The sequence below is a fragment of the Morus notabilis genome, unplaced genomic scaffold (genome assembly GCF_000414095.1).
Source record: "Morus notabilis unplaced genomic scaffold, ASM41409v2 Scaffold611, whole genome shotgun sequence".
In the NCBI taxonomy this organism is placed as follows: domain Eukaryota; kingdom Viridiplantae; phylum Streptophyta; class Magnoliopsida; order Rosales; family Moraceae; genus Morus; species Morus notabilis.
The window spans coordinates 253,533-277,838 of NW_010359585.1; the positions used below are offsets into that span (position 1 = coordinate 253,533).

The 24,306-nt window shown below is 35.5% G+C and overlaps 1 protein-coding gene across 3 annotated transcripts; it reads left to right on the top strand.

The window, feature by feature from the left end:
• Window positions 1-11,101: 11,101 nt before the first annotated feature.
• LOC21392667 (myosin-10) lies at window positions 11,102-23,247 on the top strand. Of its 3 annotated transcripts, none has more exons than XM_010094837.2 (7): window positions 11,102-11,262; window positions 17,483-17,589; window positions 17,756-20,998; window positions 21,310-21,552; window positions 21,694-21,852; window positions 21,963-22,124; window positions 22,829-23,247. In XM_010094837.2, the coding sequence occupies exons 2-7, from the start codon at window positions 17,503-17,505 to the stop codon at window positions 23,078-23,080; spliced, it is 4,146 nt and encodes a 1,381-aa protein (XP_010093139.1). In that variant the 5' UTR covers window positions 11,102-11,262; window positions 17,483-17,502; the 3' UTR covers window positions 23,081-23,247. The 3 variants fall into 3 exon arrangements, with proteins under 3 accessions (XP_010093139.1, XP_024019204.1, XP_024019203.1); XM_024163436.1 differs by having other exon boundaries at window positions 21,966-22,124; XM_024163435.1 differs by lacking the exon at window positions 11,102-11,262 and adding an exon at window positions 12,544-12,654.
• The last annotated feature ends 1,059 nt before the right edge of the window (window positions 23,248-24,306 follow it).

Below are 24,306 nucleotides of genomic sequence, written 5' to 3' on the forward strand. Positions count from 1 at the left end.
TGAAAGTTGGCGCCTCGTAAGCTATTTCTATAATGGACTCACAATCCGAGAGCACCAATTTGTTGAGATGATGTGCAGTGGAGATTTTCTCCAGAAGGATCTTGACGAAGCTATCGAGTACTTGAACGAGTTAGCTTAGAAAGCTCATACTTGGACTGGACCGAGTGCTACTGAGAGCACCAGTAGGTTCCGACCAGTTGGAGTTTATCAATTAAGGGAAGAGGACAGCCTCAAGGCCCAAGTTGAAACTTTAACGAAGCAAATTGAGGCCCTCAAAAGTAAAGATAGTAAAGGATCCTACATGGTGGCAAGGACAGAAGCACATGAGCCTTGTTTAGTTTGTGGTTGAATGGGCTATCTAACTTAAGATTGCCACACTTTAAGTGAAATGAGAGGGGTATATGAGGAGTAGTGCAATGCATTGGGCACATACAATAAGCCTTACGGACCTTTCTCAGAATCTTACAATCCTGGTTGGAAAACCACCCGAATTTTAGTTAGCGAGATTCGAACCAACAAGCACAATCATCTGGAGGGCAATGGAGATCAGAGCAACAATCTCAACCACCAAGGACATATTTTGCGCCTCAGAACAACATGTAGCCGAAAGGAAATTCTCTAGAGGATACCCTAAAAGCTTTTATGGACGCACAAAATAAGACGAATCAAAGGGTTAATTCAATGCTCACGCAGCTGGTGGAAGAGAAAAAGGAAATAAAAAGTCAGATCACAAAGTTGACAGAAGCTTTAACCGTTCAAGAGCGCAGTAAATTTCCATCACAAGGCCAGTCCAATTTGAGAGGACAAAACATGGCTCAAACTTCCAACTCTGAAGGTCAAAATATCAAGGAAGTTAACGTCATCACTACTCGAAGTGGTAAGAATTCAGACACGCCATCGACAAGTACTACCACTTTGAGTAATGAAGAATCGGCTCAGGAGAAAGAAGAGCCAACAAAAATTTTGGTAAAGGTGCCCTTCCCCCAAGCTCTCCGACCTGCTGGGAAAGTGCTGAAAAATTAAAGTGAGATCCTGGAGCACTTGACACAATTGAAGATCAATCTTCCCTTCTACATGTGATCAAGCAAGTGCCGGCCTACGCCAAGGTTATAAAGGATCTGTGCACTATAAAGAGAAAGCACCATGTCAAGAAGACTGCATTCTTGATGGAACAAGGGAGCGCGGTGATTGAGCAGAAGACACCGCTGAAGTACAAAGATCCTGGCTGTCCCACCATTTCCTGCACCATTGGGACACGTAAATTTGGCCAAACATTGTTAGACCTAGGATCGAGTGTTAACCTCATGCCTTATTCAGTCTACTCGCAATTAGGTCTTAGAGATATTAAGCCCACATCTATGGTTCTGCAACTGGCCGATTGATCTATTAAGAGACCACGAGGAATAGTGGAAGATGTGTTATTACAAGTTGATAAGTTCTACTATCCTGTGGATTTCGTTGTTTTGGACACTCAGTCAGTGGTTGATGTAGAGTCAAAAATCCTGATCGTCCTTGGAAGACCATTCCTCGCAACAGCAAATGCTCTAATTAATTGTAGAAATGGTCTAATGAAGATCTCTTTTGGGAATATGACTCTCGAGGTAAATGTTTTCAACATTGTAAAACAACCACAAGGTGATGACGAGTGTCACCAAACATTCCTGATCAACACATTTGTCGAGGAGGAGGTTCTACTACAAAGCAACTCTGAAGATCTTGAAAACCTATTCCAAAATTTTGAATCTGAAAGTTCCGGTACTTGTGAGTTGGCTAACATTTATGCCATTTTCAACAACTCACAGGACAGAGGAATTAAGTTTAAGCAACTGTGTTTCAAGGAACTTCCGCAAGGGAGAGAGAAACCAAAGCCTTCCATCGAAGAGACCCCTACAGTCAAACTTGCTCAACTACCTGAAGGATTGAAACATGAATTTTTGGGAGTCGGTGATACCTTTCCTGTTATCATTTCTTCCAAACTCGATGCATCACAAAAGCAGCGGTTGATCAACATGCTGCAAAAACATAGATCTGCATTGGGTTGGATGATTGCCGACATTAAAGGGACCAGTCCTTTGATTTGCTCCCATCATATTCATTTGGAAGAAGGAGCTAACCCGCGAAGAGATCCTCAAAGAAGATTGAATCCAACAATGAAAGAAGTGGTGAAAAATGAGGTTCTCAAGCTATTAGATGCTGGCATCACTTATCCTGTTGCTGATAGTAAGTGGGTTAGTCCGACCCAGGTAGTGCCAAAGAAATCGGGGGTCACTGTGGTGGAAAATGAGAAAGGGGCTCTAGTTCCCACAAAGGTCGTGATTGGTTGGCGCATGTGTATTGACTATTGCAAGCTTAACGCCGCCACTCGCAAAGACCATTTTTCACTTCCATTCATCGATGAAATCCTAGAATGAGTGGTAGGTCGTCCTTTCTATTGCTTTCTCGATGGTTATTCAGGATATTATCAGATATAGATAACATTAGAAGATTAGGATAAGACAACATTCACATGTCCTTTTGGCACTTATGCCTTTCGGTGAATGCCATTTGGACTGTGTAACACACCTGCCACATTTCAAAGGTGTATGATGAGCATTTTCAGCGACATAATAAAAAAATGCATGGAAGTGTTCATGGATGATTTGACAGTCTTCGGAGATTCATTCGACACATGCCTTCTCAACTTAGAAGCCGTTCTACAAAGATGTGAAGAGAAGGGTCTTGTGCTCAATTGGGAGAAGTGTCATTTCATGGTGTCATCCGGCATAGTTCTTGGGCACATTATTTCTGAAAGAGGAATCGAGGTCGACCGCTCTAAGGTTGAACTCATTTCCAACCTGCCCACCCCAAGGCCGTTAAAGGTGTCCGATCTTTTCTGGGGCACGCCGGATTCTACAGGAGGTTCATTCAGAACTTTTCATCTATAGGAAGACCGCTAAGCAACCTCCTAGCAAAAGATGCTGTGTTCAACTGGACACAAGAGTGTGAGGATGCATTTCGAACACTCATCGTAAAACTGACTTCTGCCCCTATTATGCAGTCACCAGATTGGAGCTTACCTTTTGAGATCATGTGTGATGCAAGTAACTACGCTGTGGGGGCCGTTCTTAGTCAACGGAGGGAGGGGAAGCCTTTCATTATCTACTACGCAAGCCGTACTCTGAATAATGCTCAAATGAACTACTCTACTACTGAAAAAGAGTTGCTTGCTGTAGTATTTGCTCTCGACAAGTTCCGTGCATATCTGATTGGTTCACTTATCACCATCTTCACAGATCATGCCGCCCTTAAGTACCTTCTCTCCAAGAAGGATGCTAAGGAGCGTTTAATTAGGTGGATCTTTCTCCTACAGGAATTTGACTTGACAATCAAGGACAAGAAGGGAGTCAAAAATGTGGTGGCGGACCACTTATCTCGTCTTGAATTTAATGATTCCGCCGAAATTCTTGCTATTGGAGATGACTTCCCCGATGAACATCTTTTCGCCGTCACTAAGATGCCATGGTATGCGAACATTGTTAACTACTTGGTGACGGGCGAGATTCCATCTACCTGGGGTGCACAAGACAAGTGGAAGTTTCTGGTCGAGGTTCGTAACTTTTATTGGGATGACCCCTATCTTTTTAAGTACTGCCCTGACCAGATCATGAGACGATGCATCCCGGATGATGAAGTGTCTAGTGTCCTGAACTTTTGCCACAACGATGCATGTGGCGGTCATTTTTCTGCGAAGAAGACCGCCGCGAAAATCTTATAGTGTGGTCTCTATTGGCCCACTTTATTCAAGGACACCAATGACTTCTACCGTTCCTGTGGGAGGTGCCAAAAGTTAGGTGTTTTGTCCCGTCGCCATATGATGCCCTTGAACCTGATTCTCATAATAGAAATATTCGATTGCTAGGGGATAAACTTTATGAGACCATTTTCACCTTCTTATGGATTCCTCTACATACTCCTCGCTGTGGATTACGTGTCTAAGTGGGTAGAAGCCGTGGCGTGCCGGAACAACGATAACACTACTGTTATAAAGTTCTTAAAGGAAAATGTGTTATCTCGATTTGGAACGCCGCGTGCCATCATCAGTGATCAAGGCACCCATTTCTGCAACCATTTTTTTGAGGCTCTTATGCGTAAGTATGATGTGGTTCATAAAGTTTCAACTGCCTATCACCCACAGATAAATGGCCAAGCTGAGTTAGCCAATAGGGAGAATAAGTAAATTTTAGAAAAGACGGTTAATCCCGATCACAAGGATTGGTCTCTACACCTTCCGGACGCACTTTGGGCATACCGTACTGCTTACAAAACCCAACTTGGGATGTCTGCCTAAAGGCTTATCTTTGGAAAAGTCTGTCATCTACCTGTAGAGCTCGAACATAAGTCTTATTGAGCTACCAAGGCCCTCAACTTCGATCTCAGCGTTGCAGGTGTCAATCAGAAGCTCCATCTTCTGAAATCGAAGAGTTAGGGAACGATGCCTATGATAATTCCAGGATCTACAAGGCAAAAATGAAAGCGGCTCATGATAAGCAAATCCTGAGGAAGAACTTCGAGCCAAATCAGCGAGTTCATTTCTATGATTCCCGTTTGCATCTCCACCCTGGTAAGTTGAGGTCACGGTGGACTGGCCCGTTCGTAGTGAAACGCGTTTTTTCCAATAGTGCCGTCGAGGTTGAGGACCCAACCGATGGGAGAATCCTCAAAGTAAATGGCCAACGTCTGAAGAATTACTTAGAGCGGGTGAACCAGGTTGAAGAGATCATTCTCGACGACCCTGTTTACCAGCCCTGAGTAGTTGGCTCACATCTTCTGTACCATATCTTCATTTTCTGTTTTCTTTGCTTCTTTTTACATATTTTTTTGAGAATCATATTAGGAAGCTTAAGCTGTGCTCATATGTGGAATGTCCATCGTCCATGTGTCTTCTTTCTCTATATTTCCATAATTTTTGACACTGATGACACTGTCTGATTTTAGTTGGGGGTGGTGAGCATATTCATGCGTAAGAGTGATTTTTGTCATGTTGATATTTGGGTTAAAATTTTTTGCAAAGTTGTCTGAGTATGATTCAAAATGATTGGTTTGGGTCGATTTTTGCTGTCTTGGTTACTAAGAAATGACTTCCAAAGTTTCTTTTAGCATGTGCTTAACCTTGTGGTAAGATGGATGTTAATGCATGTCAGCTGAGAAAATTTCCAAGTTTAAGTGCTTGATTTTTAGTAAGTAGAGTAAACGACTTTTGAACTTTCATTGATCTTTTGAGCTGGTAAAATCACTATTAGAACATCATTACATGGTTAGTGGTATGCTTGGTGCATATGCTTGAGGAATGGATTTTGGGTTAGATAGGAATGATCTTATGTAATAGAGACTCATTTCTTATTTTTCTATTAAAAAAAACTGAGCAAGAGCAACATTTCACAGATCCTGTAGTTTGGTGTTAATCACATTCGATGCTATATAGCTGTTTGTTAAAAGAACACCTTTCTACATTCACTTCAGGTTGTCTCTTGCCAAAAAAAAAAAACAAAACAAAAAAAAAACAAAAACAAAGAAAAAAAAAGTAATTTATTTTCCTATGCATTTTTTTTTGCTCTTTGTTCGTTTCTGTAAATTTCTGTTTGACCCGAATGAAATCCCAAAAGCTGGTTTGTGGTAAGAATGGTGGAATGTTCTAGTAGTTGATTAACCTATCTTTTGGTCAATGTTTGTTTGACTGTTTGTCCTAAATTTGACATTCCTCACACTCAACGTTGATTGTTCCACTTCCAACTTCATGAGAGAAAACCTTTACACTCAAATATTTCTGACACCCGTGAGATTAATGGAGTTGAGACTTCTACTTGGTGAATTTTTCAAAGCTGCATGTGTTATGGTCAGTGGTAAGAAGGTTATGGTTTGGAGCACACACTCATGACTCTGGAGTTATGACTGAAATAATCTTGATAGTAGCTTTTAACTTTTTACTGCCACTTTGTTTGAAATACTCAGGTGCTTAAGCGAGTTGAGACTCAATTTTTCTTTGTGACATGATTTCTCTTGCACTTGGATTGCTAGAGACTAGCAATAAGCTGGTTGGGGGTTGTGATAAGTGCATGAAAATGCACCATAAATATTGCTTTTGATTTACACAATATTAAAATATTTAAGCTTTAATTAAACAATTCCATTATTTTTATTCATAATATTTTTAATTGGAATTTGTCTAGTTTTTACTTAATTATTTACAGTTGAAAAGCAGTGTAAAAATCTACACAAGAGGAAGCCATGAAAGCCATATTCACTCAGCCAAAATTAAGCCACACGAGCCAAGAGCCGCGTCAGCCCATTGAGCCATCAAGCCGAGCCTCTGCGTGGTGCCCAGCTCTTTCCCGCGTTCCCCACTCCATCTCGCGCGCGTTACCAGCACGCCGGCCTGCCAAGGCGCGCGTCTTCTTCCGTGCGGTCTCCAGCGCGTCTGAATCTCCCATCGCGTGGACCCCACGCCTGCTCACGCCAGCCTGCTCTCCCCTCTGCGCAAGCCACCTGTCAAAAGCGGGTCCCAATTGTCTCCAACACCAGCACACTTCTTCCACTCCGCGCGCAACACGTGGCAAATCTATTCATTTCCTCCAACCAAACTTTGACACGTGTCCAGATGAGGTGTTGAATCCGGATTTCTTCTCCGTGAGTTGCCAGATTTCTTCCCCAAATCAAATATGTAATCTCTCCAAATTTATGTGTAATTTTATTTTGTTTCCCTTTCTTTTGTAATTTTTTAGTTTTACTATTTATTTCCTTATTTGATAGGCAACCTCTAAACATTATAAATAAAGGGGTTAGCATAAGGTTTTTGTAAGTTTTGAATATTCAGTTTTCTGTCGTCTTACTGTCAGTCTCATATTTTCTCTTTAGAACTTGTGAGAATGTTTTGCAAGCTAGGCTAGAGTTTTCTTGGTGAGGTTAGAGACAAACTTCTGTTGAGTGACCCAATTCGGAGTTTTGATTCCTTGTGCTGTAAAGTTTAACATCTGAATGAATTAAATCTCATTTATTTTTCTATTACTTTTCAAAATATTGTGTGCCAATTTTTATATAAGTTCAGTCACGCTTTTCTTATGTAATTATGTCACGCATTGTTTTGTTATTCAAATTATTTTACAAATTGTCTTTTACTGTAATATTGTCAAATTGATATATTGTCGATTTTAGATAACTTGTAATGATAATATTTCTAGAGTCAATATAGAGATTTAATTTATTCAATTTTTTTATTTTGTGAATCAAAACTTGAATTGGTGAACGAGACATTAGGAATTTTCGACACCTTACCATTTTCACTACTGAATTTCTACACACAAATTTCCTCCTTTTTATTTTATTTTCAACAAAATCTCAAAAACTCTTCTTTTTCTTTAATTCACTTGTTATTTATCTTTCTTATACGCTTTTATTATGTTAATCTTTCTTGTTTATATATTACCTCTCTATGGATACGACCGTCCTTCTGTGCTACAATTGACCGCTTGTGACCATCACTTTTGGGCGTTAATCACTGGTTATTACTGTGTGAGGGATGAGTTAAGATTAACTCTTAATGAAGTTCAGTTTTAAGAACAAGTATCTTAAAAGTAACAAAGATATTGGAAGAACTTCACCTATGTAAACTTAGAGGTGGTGCCGTCTCAAAGAAGTGTTGGAGTTTCTCTTTGAAAAGTTTATGAATCAGGACTACACAAGGCCATGAATAGTGCAAAGATAGTGTTGTGTAGAATACTTGAACTCTAATGTATTTATGTGTGTGGATTCACCTGTATTATCATAAGGAATAACCGGTTCAAAGCCTTAGGCTACCTGGAATTTTGATATACATTTGTGAAACTTACACTAAGGTAAAATTCAAATCGAAAGATATTTTACTTTATGCATATGTACAGTTTCTGGATAGAATTCTTCAATATTATGTTTAAACAAATGGGGGATGGTTGAGATTGTTTAAATATAATATATAAGAATTTGTTAAGTTTTATCACATCTAAAAGCAAACATAATTTCCAGCGAGCAGGGCGTTTTGGCTCCGAGTTTGGGTGTTGCGACGCTGGAATGGACATAATTTCCAACAAGCAAGGCGCTTTGACGCTGAGTTTGGGCGCCGCGGCGCTGGACTGGATAGAGAGCAGAGTGCTGCGACACTGAGTTTGGGCGCCGCGGCGCTCGGGCTTGCGCAGACAGTTTCTAGTTTTCCAGAAACTGGTGCTGCAGCGCTGTAACGATCAGACACGTTTTTTGAAACATGAATTGACACCAATTCAAATGGAAAAGGTGCATTTTCAAGTCTGGTTGTGTCTGTACGTATTGGTGTGATAAAAAACTATAAAAGAATAAGAATGGCTGATAAATCAATGAGAAATAATTCTCTACAATTCTTCTCTCTTCTTGTTCAAAATTTCCAGAAAGTGTAAGAGTTATTGTGTTCTTAGTGTTGTTGTCATCTTGCTTGTGATTAACAACTTGAAGGTTTGTCATATCCTGTGAGCGATTTGCCGAGAACCCAAAACAATCTCTAACGAGAGAGGGTAAATTACGCTTTAAGAAAAACGTACTTTCTACGTGTTTCAAATCTCATTTCCCTCGAGATTTTCAATAATGTATTTATTCTATGACTTCTGAGAGTTTAGCATAAGATTATAGCTAGATAATGAGATAACAAAACCGAACTGTTATTTATACACATATGACTTTGGCATATTAGTTTTCTTCCAAATTATATTTATAATTTCCCATTTCAAGACACCAATTGTTTTATACATGGATAAGTAGGCAATTTTTAGACCAACTGAGTTGTTATCTTTTTTCTTGTTTAAAGAATTTTCTTTTTGTTTTTGTCCTTTTCTTTTCTGGGCCACATTAAGTGCTTTGAATTGAAATTTAGAGTATTTAGACAACCAGAACAACTTGTCAAATGTTGTTCAGCCGGCCACGATTTGTAAGAGCCTCAAAGGTCCAGACGTTCTGGTTCTCTAGAAAAGTCTCGTCACATATACAAATTTTTATTACAAAAGAACACCGTAACAAAAACGTTAAATAATGATTTATGTACATGTAGTTTACGACATTGTGATAACAATTCCAAACAATGATAACATATTCACCAAATAGTAGTATTTGAACCTCTATTTTTTTCCACCCTTTTTAGTTTACATGATCAAACTTGACTTTTGATAAATGTGACAAACACATATTTTATCTGTAGCTACATTTAACTAAAATTTCCAACATGTACATGATATCCCTTTCAAAACCAACCACCCATCGTGCATTAACTCCAATATTTAAGATTCTAATTTAAATATAGAAACCATGCATCTTAAATAATTATGGACCATGAAAATATTACTTATATGGAGGCTACACAAACCAATTTGATAGAATGCTCGGAAGAAGAGGGAGATGAGCAAATATGGAAACATTAGTGGGCCAAAGTCAGATTTCTTTAAAAAGGGAGAACAGAACAGAAAAGTAATGCTTCATAAAGAGAGAGAGAGAGAGGGAGAGAGATGAGATGTCTTAATCCAGGGAAGAAAGACAGAGTCCGAGATCGTCATGCTTGCAAATTGCATTTGCCAAAAAATGGAAGGGGCGGTTTGGTCGGTCTGACTGGGCTGTGGCCGCCAACTTTGGGACCAAAAAGCCAAACTAATTTGTTTCTTTAATTCAATTACCAATTAAGCCTTCCTTTTCTCCCAAATATATCAAAATAACATTCTTCCAATCTTAAACATATGCATGTGGATTCAACATGTTACTTTTGAACTATTCTCTTACCTTTATCCCTTAAACTTTTATCTCTATAGATTAATATTTTAATGAAATTATATGTTGTTTTGTGAATTCATCCTATGAAATATACATTTAAAAAAAAAAAAAAAAAAGAACGTCACCTCCTTCATAAAATTTGCTATAAAATTACTATATTTATTTTTCATTTTAAACTCTTAATTAATATTAAATTAGCTGTAATAGATTGCTCATAAATTAATCTATTGCTGGATCATGTATATGCTCAAGGCTAAATCTTCTCGTGTCTTGATATCATTCGCGTCAATATTAGTATTGGTAATTCTATTTTGATATGAAATTTTCCTTAAAAAAAAATCTAAATTATTTATCCTCTATTATTCGATTAAATGTTGCACTTTAGTTGTTTGATTTATTTGAGTAGAAATATGATCTAAATACATAATAATGAACTTATGGAAAAGATCACCAATCATGAAAGACTGAGAGACATTATTTTCATTAGCAGATTCTATAATTAATTTCATGTGTTTTTTTTTTTTTTTTTCCCCTTATACTATACTATAGGGTGATAACACTTATATCTCGAGATTGTTTTCTCTATTTTTTTTAATCATTTGTGGTATGTATGTCAATTCAATTAAATTTTAGATGACGTAATGGTTGTTACGACTATAGAGTGCGCAATACGTTATGAAATTTTAAAATATAAAGGTAAAATTTTGAGGACGAAAGTGTTGTACCCAATAATATAACAGTGTACTCGTAACAACAACACACGTGATAATAGCATGATGAATCCATTCAAAATTCAAATAAAATTTTAACAAAAGGTCCCATTTTCAGCATTTTTTTTTTTTTTTTTTATGTTTAGGGACAGGAAAAAATATGATATCAAAGTCTTATTTACTTATTTCCTTCAAGTGATAACTCCAAATTGTTTTATAAATATTTATTATAAGACATATTTTACTAGCTAAAAAAAGAGAAAGTTACCTTTAATGATTATAATCCAGTATCTGAAATTGAAAAATTGGGATAAAAGAATTTAAATGCATATCATCACAGTAATGTGAAAAAGATAAAAATGCACATGTTTTTGTTCTTCAAGTGTGAAGTTCTCAAATTGTTCTTTCTTTGATGTTAATGTCGTAAATAGAGGGAAATCTGGGGGCAAAGTGTTGAAGGATGTAACAAAACGCATCGTTCCGACCCAGCCATTGATTTGATTGGCTGTCCTATAGGGGCCCCACTTGGGGGTGTCCCACAACAAAAGGCACTAAAAATGGACTCCTACTTTCACTCACTCATATACTAGTTGGAATCTCCTCCTTTCTCTCTCTAAAAACTCTCTTTCAGAATTTTGCTCTTCCTCTTCATCATCATTCTCACCAGCATCCAATTTCCCAGTTTCCTGTTTTTCCAAAACAATCAAAAAAGCAAAAGAAAAACAAAAATAGAAAAAGGGGAAAAGAATTCTTTAACCAGGTAAAGCTCTCTTTCTCTTTTTCTAATTTTAAATATGCATCAGATCATAGTATTCTTTGTTATTTCGTTTTGTTCTCTGAACCAATTTTTTTTTTTTTTTTTTTTTTTTTAAATTTATGTTTATGATGTTATGCGATTAAAGAAGATGTCTTTGTTGAATTGTGATGTTGAATATTTATTTGCACCATTCAAAAAAAAAAAAAAAAAATTATGTTCCATGTTTAATATCTTTGTGTGTATTACATAGATGTGTTTGGTGATTCAGAATCTGAACCTGGGATTTTATTAATTCAGTAGATTCTAAGACTAATCTGTTTGTGATCTTCAATTGTTTGTACAATTCATGGAATTTGAAGAATTATATATTTTTAGATGTATGTATGTGACCAGAAGCTCAGTTTTGATGGGGTTACTTTCTGTGTTTCATTTTCAGTTTTCTTGTTGGTTCTAGTTTTAGGCTCTAGCTTAATTTCTGATCCCTTTAGTTTTTCACCAGATGGCACGGGCTTACACAACTTGTTTTGGCCTTTCTTTTCCTTTTTTTTTTTTTTAATCTTTTTTCTTAAATGGGAAAATTTTCTGATATTTATCTGCACAATATGGAAAATTTGTTTAGTGCATTTCTATTTATTTTTTGTAGAAATGACATAAACCAACCGGTGCTTGTATTTACGTTTGGCATTGGTCAAAGCTGTTTAAGGTGATATTTAACTCAGATTAAGTAAAAGCATTAAACTCTTTAGCACTAAATAAATAAATAAATAAATATTAATAAAAGCATTGAACAAGAGGAGCATAACATTTTCGTATATATATATATTTTTCTCTCAAGAACATTTTCGTACTTATTAGCACGTCTTTTGCAGCTGGGGTTGGACTCCAGCTTTTGAGTAAGCTCTTTCTAAAAAATAAAAAAAGGTGGCATTTTTTTCCTTTGAAAATTATACGTACGATAATTTATTTAAAATTAAGGAATTGGAAAAGTTGACACACAATTAAGTTGTCACAATATCTTCAAAATATGCGCTATGTACGGTATCGTTGATTCGATTAAAATTGCATTAAAATAAAAAAAGTAAGTAAAATAGATAGAATCTAATAGATATATTTTGAATGAAAATATAATAAACGTTTAGGAAAAAAAATATAATAAAGGTTGATCGTCTAATTTTTTTTTTTTTTTTTTTATCAATCTAACTTTTAATTTTGATTCAAGGTATTGATATTAATATATTTTTTCTATTTGTCTTCGTTTGTCTTTATGACTTATTGCGGGGCATCAGATGGTATTTATGTTTTGGCTGAAATTTAAAATAGGCAAAAGGAAAGAAAAGGAAAGAAAAAGACTGCTAGCTGGCCACAGGCTTTTAACTTAAGGAGAAAGCTAATACGGTAGGAATGTTTTTTCTCTACAAAATTATAGGGAAAAAAAAGAAAGATATTATTTTCTATTTTTAACTGTCAGATTTAATACGAAATTATTTGTGATTCATATATTTTTTAATTTGATGTGATTATAATTAAATCTAACGGTTAAAAAAATGAACTATCGATGGAAACTCTTGTCATAGAAAGTTTTTTTTTGTTTTTTACTAGATTGCTAAGATTAAATCCTTCTTTTTTTTAAGAGAATTAAAAAAGATAAAGATGCTTTTGGCTAACTGTAACTTTTTTTTTTTGGATAAAATACGAGATTAAACTCGTAATCCTTACTTAGATCATCTAGTGGCATTAAGGCATTGTTTATTTTACTGATTTGAATTTTAAGTTCTAAATTTTTACAATTAAAAACTTTTAAAAAATCACACATCTAACTTTTTTTGTTATAGTTAAAAATTTTTAAAAAATGTCACGTGTCAATTCAAATTTGTAAAGTGAATGAAGCTTAAATGAAGAAGTTGTTTGGTTGGGGGATTCGTACCTCGATTCGAATCATGACTCGTGGTTCGCTACAGTGTTTTTTCTCATAAAAAATACACGTAAATAAAAAATAATTTTAATCTCATAATTTTAATCCATGAATCAAACGTCTCTGAAGAGGTCTTAGACCGGCTAACTGTAACTTAACAAAAGGAATACTTGAGGAGGAAAAAGAAAAAAGAAAAAGAAAAGAAAGTAAAAGTCCCAAGTAAAAGAAATAAAAAGTGAACAATACAAACAAGAGATGGGTGCCTAACTTGTTTGTGGGGTCCATGTTATTTGTTACCCTTTTGGTGTTTTCCGATTTTTGAAGTGCTTCACAGCCCGTCACGTGCGAGTCACGTGAATTGGAGGGGCGTGATTGAACAATGAAAACATTTGATTGTCCGTAATATTTGCATATTTTTGAAAGTTAACTTTCAGTGGGTCCCATTGTGCTTTAATTGTCAATCCTTTCTCTTTATTATTATATATATTGTTTTCTTTTTTAGTGGAGCTTTATAATTATTTTTCGCAAGATGTACTTTCATTTTTTAAATACAGAAATTCAGAGAGTATTGTTGTCTTGTATTATTGATCTTTACATGTACTATGAGTAGATTTGAACAGAATAATTCTTTTTTTTTTTTTTGAAAGGAGAACAGAATAATTTTTGGGGCCCACAAATTAGATGATTTTACATGAAAACTTCACGTGGTGAGATCTACCTATATGGTCATCTTGTATCCATATAGGTCAAGTTTCTACTATTTGCATGTATTTTACCTTATTAATATCATAATTAAATGCAATTTATAATAAGATCTCCTATTATATATATATTTTTTTGAAATGGAACAATAATGATAATTTTGGAGTAATAATTTTGAATTATACAAATAATTAATGAAGCCGACCAAAGCCATGAGCATACACTCTTAGTGGTCCATGTAAAATTATATGGGAAAAAAAGAAAGATATTATTTTCTATTTTTAACCGTCAGATTTAATACGAAATTATTTGTGATTCATATATTTTTTAATTTGATGTGATTATAATCAAATCTAACGGTTAAAAAAATGAACTATGAATGGAAACTCTTGTCATAGAAAGTTTTTTTTTTTTTTTTTTTTACTAGATTGCTAAGATTAAATCCTTCTTTTTTTTAAGAGAATTAAAAAAGATAAAGATGCTTTTGGCTAACTGTAACTTTTTTTTTTGGATAAAATACGAGATTAAACTCGTAATCCTTACTTAGATCATCTAGTGGTATTAAGATATTATTTATTTTACCGATTTGAATTTTAAATTTTAAATTTTTACAGTTAAAAATTTTTAAGAAATGATACATTTAATTTTTTTTATTATAGTTAAATTTTTTTTAAAAATCAAGTGAATGAAGCTTAAATGAAGAGGTCTTAGGCCGGCTAACTGTAACTTAACAAAAGGAATACTTGAGGAGGAAAAAGAAAAAGGAAAAAGAAAAGAAAGTAAAAGTCCCAAGTAAAAGAAATAAAAAGTGAACAATACAAACAAGAGATGGGTGCCTAACTTGTTTGTGGGGTCCATGTTATTTGTTACCCTTTTGGTGTTTTCCGATTTTTGAAGTGCTTCACAGCCCGTCACGTGCGAGTCACGTGAATTGGAGGGGCGTGATTGAACAATGAAAACATTTGATTGTCCGTAATATTTGCATATTTTTGAAAGTTAACTTTCAGTGGGTCCCATTGTGCTTTAATTGTCATTCCTTTCTCTTTATTATTATATATATTGTTTTCTTTTTTAGTGGAGCTTTATAATTATTTTTCGCAAGATGTACTTTCATTTTTTAAATACAGAAATTCAGAGAGTATTGTTGTCTTGTATTATTGATCTTTACATGTACTATGAGTAGATTTGAACAGAATAATTCTTTTTTTTTTTTTTGAAAGGAGAACAGAATAATTTTTGGGGCCCACAAATTAGATGATTTTACATGAAAACTTCACGTGGTGAGATCTACCTATATGGTCATCTTGTATCCTTATTAATATCATAATTAAATGCAATTTAGAATAAGATCTCCTATTATATATATATTTTTTTGAAATGGAACAATAATGATAATTTTGGAGTAATAATTTTGAATTATACAAATAATTAATGAAGCCGACCAAAGCCATGAGCATACACTCTTAGTGGTCCATGTATTGATGACTTTTGCATCATTTGCTCCCTCACTTCTCTATCCTTAATAATGTTTTTCTATTGCTTTTTAATGATTTTCATTCAACTTGTAATGTATTTCTGTAAATGTAGAAGAAATTTTTATTGTAAAATAGATGGTTCAATAAATTGGTGTTGGTATCCTACTTTAAGATTATTTTGACCATGTATCTATCATCTAGAGCTCTAGTTTATTTTCCTATTTAAACAATTAATTTATGTTTTTGTTTGTGTTATATATATATATATATATTAAATAGAAACAGGTTTAATTCAGCAAACAAAAAATAGAAACAGGTATAGCAAAATTAATATAAGTAATATATGAGTAGTAAAACAGGTAGATAAGACAATTAAAAGAGGGAGAGTCTAAAAATTGAAAAGAAAAATGTGTTAATGTAGTGGGGTACCTATTGATAGATTTCGTTTAAATCACATTAAAAAGAAACAATATACATAAAAAAAATATAAAATGTGATACAGATCTAAACTGTCCAAAGTAGAATCCTAGTGTATCTCTAATTCTTGTTGCTACGATTTTGATGAGTTACCATTACGAAAAAAACTGGTTCTATCCTTAATAATGTTTTTCTATTGCTTTTTAATGATTTTCATTCAACTTGTAATGTATTTCTGTAAATGTAGAAGAAATTTTTATTGTAAAATAGTATCCTACTTTAAGATTATTTTGACCATGTATCTATCATCTAGAGCTCTAGTTTATTTTCCTATTTAAACAATTAATTTATGTTTTTGTTTGTGTTATATATATATATATATATTAAATAGAAACAGGTTTAATTCAGCAAACAAAAAATAGAAACAGGTATAGCAAAATTAATATAAGTAATATATGAGTAGTAAAACAGGTAGATAAGACAATTAAAAGAGGGAGAGTCTAAAAATTGAAAAGAAAAATGTGTTAATGTAGTGGGGTACCTATTGATAGATTTCGTTTAAATCACATTAAAAAGAAACAATATACATAAAAAAAATATAAAATGTGATACAGATCTAAACTGTCCAAAGTAGAATCCTAGTGTATCTCTAATTCTTGTTGCTACGATTTTGATGAGTTACCATTACGAAAAAAACTGGTACTCTTTTTGGTTACCACGTCAGGTTGTTTGTCTCTATTGGCTCACATTTCAAACATTAGTACCAAGGCAAATGGTCCTTGTCCTTTCCCACTAATCAAAGCATATCCGCAGTGTATGAATTTCATCTTCAGTCAATTACAGAATTGCCCTTTACCTATTTCATCTATTCTTTTTTTTTTTTAATCCTTCTGCTAATATTCTTACCGCGTGGGTGCCATGGTAGTGTGACATAAGGTGTCTTTGGGAGATACTCCATTTATTTTGATAAATTAGAGGGATCTTTGACTTTAGAATTTCTTAAGGGTTGCCAAAGTGAATATAAAATTCAATATTTGCAAAATAGGCTCAGTTTATTGTCTATTAACTGCTATGTGATTGGAATTTTGTTCCTTTATTTTTTTGTTTTTTGTTTTTTTGGTTGAAATCAGCATATTGAACTAGTGAACTTTTTGTTATGGTTAAAAGTTCTTACTTGACTTGATCAACAACAGACTTTGACCATACAATAAAAATTGGAAATATTCTACAGTTGGGTATGAAAAATGTAGTGCTCTATTTTAAACCATCTGGGACTTTGACTGGGTCTATTTTGGTGCGATTTTTACCATATTTAACGTTCAGAAACATATACTACCCTTAGGTGTCTCCTACTATAGAAAGCTCCTCAATATTGTACTCTGATACATACTAGCATATACTACTCTTAGGTGTCTCCTACTATAGAAAGCTCCTCAATATTGTACTCTGATACATACTAACATATATTACCCTTAGGTGTCTCCTACTATAGAAAGCTCCTCAATATTGTACTCTGATACATACTAACATATATTACCCTTAGGTGTCTCCTACTATAGAAAGCTCCTCAATATTGTACTCTGATACATACTATGTAGCAATGTCAAAATTTACCCAAAATGTACTTTTTGCTAGCTCTGTTATACTGCTCTTTGTTGCATACCTTGAGTTTCCATATTCATGTACATGATTTGTCTAAAATGCACAATAATCACAGAGGGGAAGAGTCACAGTAAAATGGCAGAAGAGGCACAAGTGAATTTGGAAAATCCGGCGACAAAGGCTTCTGTCGAGGGTGCCGAGAGCACTTCCAATGCCACCAAGGTAACTACATTGTAATTGCTATAACTTAAACCATTATTTTTAATGCACTTGGGGATTTAGGTGTGTAAGATTTGTCATTCATACTTCAATCAAGGGAATCAATTAGTTTTTCCAAATTTGTTAAAGGATTGAAGAATATTGATGTTGATGAGCCTATATTTTGCAGGTAATAAATGGGGATTCTCAACCTGTAGGAAAAGAAAGAAAAAAAGAAGAGGAGGAAACTGCTTTGGATGGAGAATTCATTAAAGTTGACAAGGAATCACTAGAGGTCAAACCTCATGATGTCCAAATATTTGGAGATGACGAGACACCTGTTATCGAGACGAGCTCGAGCAATTCAAGTAGAGAATTGCTAGAATCCCAAGAGAAAGTGAGAGAACTCGAGCTTGAGATCAAAAGATTAGCCGGGGTGTTAAAGCAGTCGGAGTCTGAGAATTCACAGCTCAAGAATGAGGTTTCGGTTTCAAAGGAGAAGCTGGAACAAAGTGGACAGAAGTATGAAGAGCTTGAGCTCAGTCACAAGAAATTGCAAGCGCAACTTGTTGATGTCGAGGAGAAATACAGTTCGCAGCTCAATGCATTGCAAGAGGCAGCGCAATCGCAGGAAGCAAAGAACAAGGAGTTGAACGAGGTTAAGGAAGCATTTGATCGTCTTAGCCTGGAGCTCGAGAGCTCTAGAAAGCAAATTCAGGAGTCGGAGCAAGAACTTAAGTCTTCTGTAAGCGAGGTACAGAAGTTTGAGGAGCTGCACAAGCAAAGTGGTTTACATGCTGAGTCTGAGACAAAAAGGGCGTTGGAGCTTGAGAAACTGCTGGAAGAGACAAAATTGAGAGCAAAAGAGGTAGAAGATAAGACGGCTTCATTGCAAGAAGAACTTAAGGGTCTGCATGTCAAGATCACCGAGAATGAAAAGGTTGAAGAAGCACTGAAGTCTACAACGGCAGAGCTTTCTACAGCCCATGAGGAGCTGGCTCTTTCGAAATCCCAAGTGCTGGACTTGGAGCAGAGACTGTCTTCAAAGGAAGCTATTATTAGTGAGCTGACACAGGAATTGGTTGAGAAAAAAAATTCAGAATCTCACGTGAAGGAACAACTTTTAGCTCTTGAAACTTTGGCTGCTTCGAGTAAAGAAGATATTCGAGTGAAAGTTTCCGAGTTGGAAGAGGTAAAATTGAAGTTGCAGGAGGAAGTAGCTGCAAGGGAATCAGTTGAAGCTGCCGCTAAAACCCATGAAGCACAAGTCTCTGCTGTGCGGGAGGAATTGGCGAAAGTGACCAATGAGAAAAAAGCTATTGAAGAAGCTCTCGCAGATCGGACTGGTGATTCGGAGAGGCTGAAGGAGTTGTGCAGAGATCTTGAGGAGAAACTGAAGCATTCATATGAAAATTTTGACAAGACAGATTCTCTTTTGTCACAAGCTTTGTCAAACAACACGGAGCTCGAGAAGAAGTTGAAGTCTCTGGAAGAGCTCCATGCTCAATCGGATACTGCTGCTGCAACTATTACTCAAAGGAACCTTGAGCTTGAGGGTCTTGTCAAATCTTCGAATGCAGCAGTAGAAGAGACGAAATCGCAGCTGAGAGAACTCGAAACACGCTTTATCGAAGCAGAAAAAAGGAATGTGGAGCTTGAGCAACAGTTGAACTTGTTAGAACTCAAAAGCAATGATGCTAAGAGAGGACTGAAAGAATTCTCTGAGAAAGTATCTGAACTCAATGCGACGTTGAAAGAGGTTGAGGAAGAAAAGACACAACTGAGTGGTCAAATGCTAGGATATCAGGAAAAGATAGCACAGCTGGAATCTGCCTTGAGTCAGTCATCATCGAAAAATTCAGAACTTCAGGAGGAGTTGAAGATTGCTGTGGCAAAATGTTCCGAACACGAGGATAGAGCCAGTATGAATCATCAAAGAAGCATTGAACTAGAAGATTTGATCAAGACGTCTCATTCAAAAGCTGAGGATGCTGGTAAAAAGGTGAGTGAATTGGAGTTGTTACTCGAAGCGGAAAAGTATAGAATCCAGGAACTTGAAGAACAGAGAAGCACCTTAGCAAAGAAGTGTTGTGACACAGAAGAGGATTCCAAGAAATATTCTGATAAGATATCTGATCTTCAATCTGAACTTGAGGCATTTCAAGCAAAATCAACAAGTCTTGAAATTGCATTGCAAGGTGCCAACGAAAAGGAAACGGAGTTGATTGAATCATTGAATGTAGCAACATCTGAGAAGAAAAAGTTGGAAGATGAATCAAATGGTACAAGTGAGAAGCTTGCTGAAGCAGAAAATCTATTGGAAGTGATGAAAAATGAACTGACTCTGACACAAGAGAAATTGGAAAGTATTGGAAACGACCTCAAGGTTGGTGGAGTTAGAGAAACTGAGATCATAGAGAAGCTCAAATCTGCGGAGGAGAAACTCGAGCAACAAGAAAGACTCATAGCGAAAACAACTGAGAGGAATTCAGAACTTGAACTGTTGCATGAATCCCTGAAGAGGGACTCGGAAATTAAAATCCAAGAAGCAATAGTAAGTTTCACGAGCAGGGATACGGAAGCGAAATCTCTATTTGAGAAACTAAACATTCTTGAAGAACAAGTGAAGGTTTACCGGGAGCAGATAGGAGAAGCAGCTGCGAAATCTGCATCATTAACTGTGGAATTAGAGCAGACTTCGGAGAAACTGGCTTCTTTGCAAAGTGAAAATGAAGAACTAAGGAACCAGATCTTAGGAGCGGAAACTAAAGCTTCTCAATCTATATCAGAAAATGAGCTTTTAGTTCAGACAAATATTCAACTCAAGAGCAAGGTTGATGAACTTCAGGAATTGTTGGACTCTACTCTTTCGGAGAAGGAAGCCACTGCTGAACAACTTGAATCCCACAAGAGTACAATTGCAGAATTAACTGAGCAGCATTCAAGATCCATTGAGCTTCACTCTGCTACTGAATCCCGCTTCAAGGAATCAGAAACAAAGTTGGAAGAAGCCATTCGGAGATTCACTCAGAGAGATTCGGAAGCTTATGACTTGTCTCAGAAGCTGAATGAGCTACAACTCCAACTAAGCTTATATGAAGAACAGGCTCATGAAGCATCCACAGATTCCAAAACTAGAAAAACTGAGCTCGAAGACACACTTCTGAAACTGAAACACCTGGAGAGCACCGTAGAGGAACTGCAAAGCAAATCATCTCATGTTGAGAAGGAGAGCAGAGAGCTAAGTGAGACCAATGTGAAGCTTACACAGAAAGTGGCTGAGTTCGAGGCAAAACTACACGATTTAGAAACAAAACTGTCTGCAGCTCTTGTTGAGAAGGATGAAACAGCTGAACAGCTTCGCACTGCGAAGAAGACTGTAGAAGATTTAGTACAGCAACTTACTTCGGAAGGGGAGAAACTACAATCTCAGGTTTGCATAAAAAATTGTCTCATTAATATTGACTGTTAGAACATATTAACCGACATTGCCCCAGCTCCTACAACTTAAATTTCTGTATTTAGGTGATTCTAAGTTTTGAAAATTCAGTTCTAAGGAGACACCTCTTATTGGTATTTCATTTTTGGGCATGTCCATTATTTTTTCTATATGCGAAGAGGGACCACTAGAAGCGTATTTTGATTTTAGTTCCTAACAGATTAAGTTTTGGGGAATGTTTACTTTATATTGTCTGTTTGAAACTGTTATCCACAATGTTCTAAAAATGTCTGCTTGTGCCATAGATATCTTCGGTTAAGGATGAGAACAACCTGCTTAATGAAACGCATCAAAATGCCAAAAAAGAACTTCAGTCTGTCATTCTTCAGCTTGAAGGGCAATTGAAAGAAAGCAAAGAAAATGTAGATGCTTTAAAATCTGAGAATGATAATCTTAAGGCTGAGATCAAGGAAAAAGCTCTTCTACAATCTCGGTTGAAGGAACTTGAAGAACAATTGTTGAAAACTGAAGCTCGGCTAAAAGAAGAGGTAAACTTTTTCTATTGTTTTTGTTTTCAGAAATGTGGTTAGAATGAGCATGTTTTGTTTTTTTTTCTTTTTTGTTTTTTTTGTTTTTCCTGTTGGCCCTGAAAAAAAAATGAAAGATCGCTTCTGACTGTACGCGTGTAGGTTGAAAGCATTCGATCAGCTTCTGCGGAAAGGGAGGCGGAATTGACGTCAAAGTTGAAGGATCATGCCCAAAAAGTCCATGATAGAAGTTTATTAGATGAACAAGTGATACAACTTCAAAAAGACTTGCAACTTGCTCACACCACCCTTGCTGAACTGGTTAGTACTTGCCATGTGCATGTACTTATTTTCATGTACATACATTGAATATCAATGAAAGGAATTAATAAATGACTTGTTAATATGTTGTTTGTTTGAATTTAACCCAGCAGAAAGATGTCAGTTCTCAAAAAGTCTTGGATCAAGAAGCAGCAGTGAAACGTTCTCATGAAGAGCTTGGAGCTAGGAACAAAGAGATTACACTTCTACAGAAGCAAGTAAAAGATCTCGAGCACAAACTGCAGCTGGCTGATTTAAAAGCAACAGAAAAGGTCTGGCTCTTTTTTATTTTGCCTTAATTCATTTCCAATTACGTCGGTTGGCCTTAACATGTTTTGATGTTCTACACACACATTTTGCATGATTAGGGCATCTTCAATGCAATGCCAAATTAGTATGCCAATGCCAAAATTTGAGTTGGAAAATCACCCGCCAATGCAATGCTATTCATGGTGCTAAATTTAGCATATACATTTAATTGTTTTTGGTTGAGATATTTACTTTTTCATATTATCTTTACAACATTTGCATTTTCAAATTATTTTAGTATTAAAAGTTTACAACTTTCAAAGCTTAATGATTTAATTCAAAAGGTAGCTATGGCATTTGAAAGAGCATTATGCATTGGAGCACAGATGATAATAACATATCAAATATCCTATTCTCTCTTTTGGTTCCAAATATAGCATTAACATTAGCACTTAGATTAGCAACGCTTCAAATCTCTTGTATGATTTTTCTTCATATAGAACTACTTTCTAGCTTATATAGAGATAAAATCACGCTTGTAATTTGAAAACACAGCCTTAATGTTCTCACTAAGAACAGCGAAAAATTCGCCTACTTTTGCAATTTTCTGTTTGTTGAAATGGAGAAATCCAAGCTAGCCACCCCATATATCAGTGAAACTCCATAACAATTTTCAATTCTCCAAGCACATGAAAAAGCAATTATTTATCTCTAGATTGTATTGCAGGGTGATGGGAGCGGTCATGCTGCACTTAAGGAGGGATTGGAAGTGAAATCCAGGGACATTGGAGCAGCCATATCTTCCCCATCCAGAAGGAAGAGTAAGAAAAAGTCAGAGGCAGCATCTGCTCAAACATTGTCTTCCGTGGAGGCTCGCACTCTAACTGTGGAGCAGTCGCCTCTGCTGAACTATAAATTAATCTTGGGTGTTGCTCTGGTGTCTGTGATCATTGGCGTCATTCTTGGGAAAATATATTAATTGGCTTTGGAACTATGGTTTTGGGGCTTGCCCCTTATTGTTCTTTGTTCTTTGGTTCTTGTTTTTGATATAAAGTTGTGCAGAGCAGATTTGAAAGCTTTGTTTGTATGCTTTCAAGATTAAGGTTTTTTTGACATTATTGGTCAGGGAATTTGTTTTTATTTCTACCCCTCACCTCGCAAAGTAAAATACTGTTGATTCATAAATTATCATCCATGTTTGTATTTATTTTTATTATTATTACTGGTATTACAGATGTTTCAGGTTTCGTTCTTTGCGACTCTGTTTAGCAATGATTTATTTGTGTTTATTTATTTGTTGCTCTCCATAAAAAAGTGGATCATTGGTATTGTCCCGCTCTCATCCTCTTCATCACTTTAGAAACCTGGGATCTACCAATGTAAGGGAAATGGCAATCCAATTCTACTTGAAAGACGGGTCTAGTTTATACATCTCTTTTTTCTTTTTAAAAAAAAATAATAAAATAAACAAGGGTTTTAGCCGATGGTGCAAATATACATTACAAGCACAACTGCAAAACTTGAAGCGCACAAAAGCTCTGCTCAAGGCAGTTTTGCTTGGAGGATGGAAATCTTTGCCTGGTCCAAATTCTTAACATCTGTTTATCAAAAGACTTAAGGATATTCATCAGTCCTTGATGTTTAACATAAATGCCTTGAGAGATCAAGCGTTCTTTTTTGGGAGAATTCTTTGGTAGATACCCTATCGTTCTTTTCTTCTGGTGGGTGAGGTGTGTTTGAACAAGCATAAGTTAAAAACTATCATTACTATCATTACTATCATTACCCTACCGTAGAATTTGTGTCTCTATTATTTGGAGTTTAGTCTCAGTCAACTGAGTTAATCTATCGACTGTAATGATTCTATCTAACGATGCTTAGTCACGCTCAATCTTTATGTACTGAGTGAATCTTTTCCTGTTAGGTCTCAGCATTTGTTTTTTTCCCCTGCACTTCATCTATCTTTACTGGTGGATTCAGTCAATGTTCAGGATCGAATTTCATTGTAGAAGGTGATTACTTGCTATTAGTATAAGTAATTTTGTTTTAATAAAGTGAAATATTTTTCCTCAAAAAAAAAAAAAAAAAAAAAAAACTTCCCTTACCCCACCAAAAAATTTTTTATAAGTAATTTTGTTTTAATAAAGTGAAATATTTTTCCTCAAAAAAAAAAAAAAAAAAAAAAAAACTGTCCTTACCCTACCA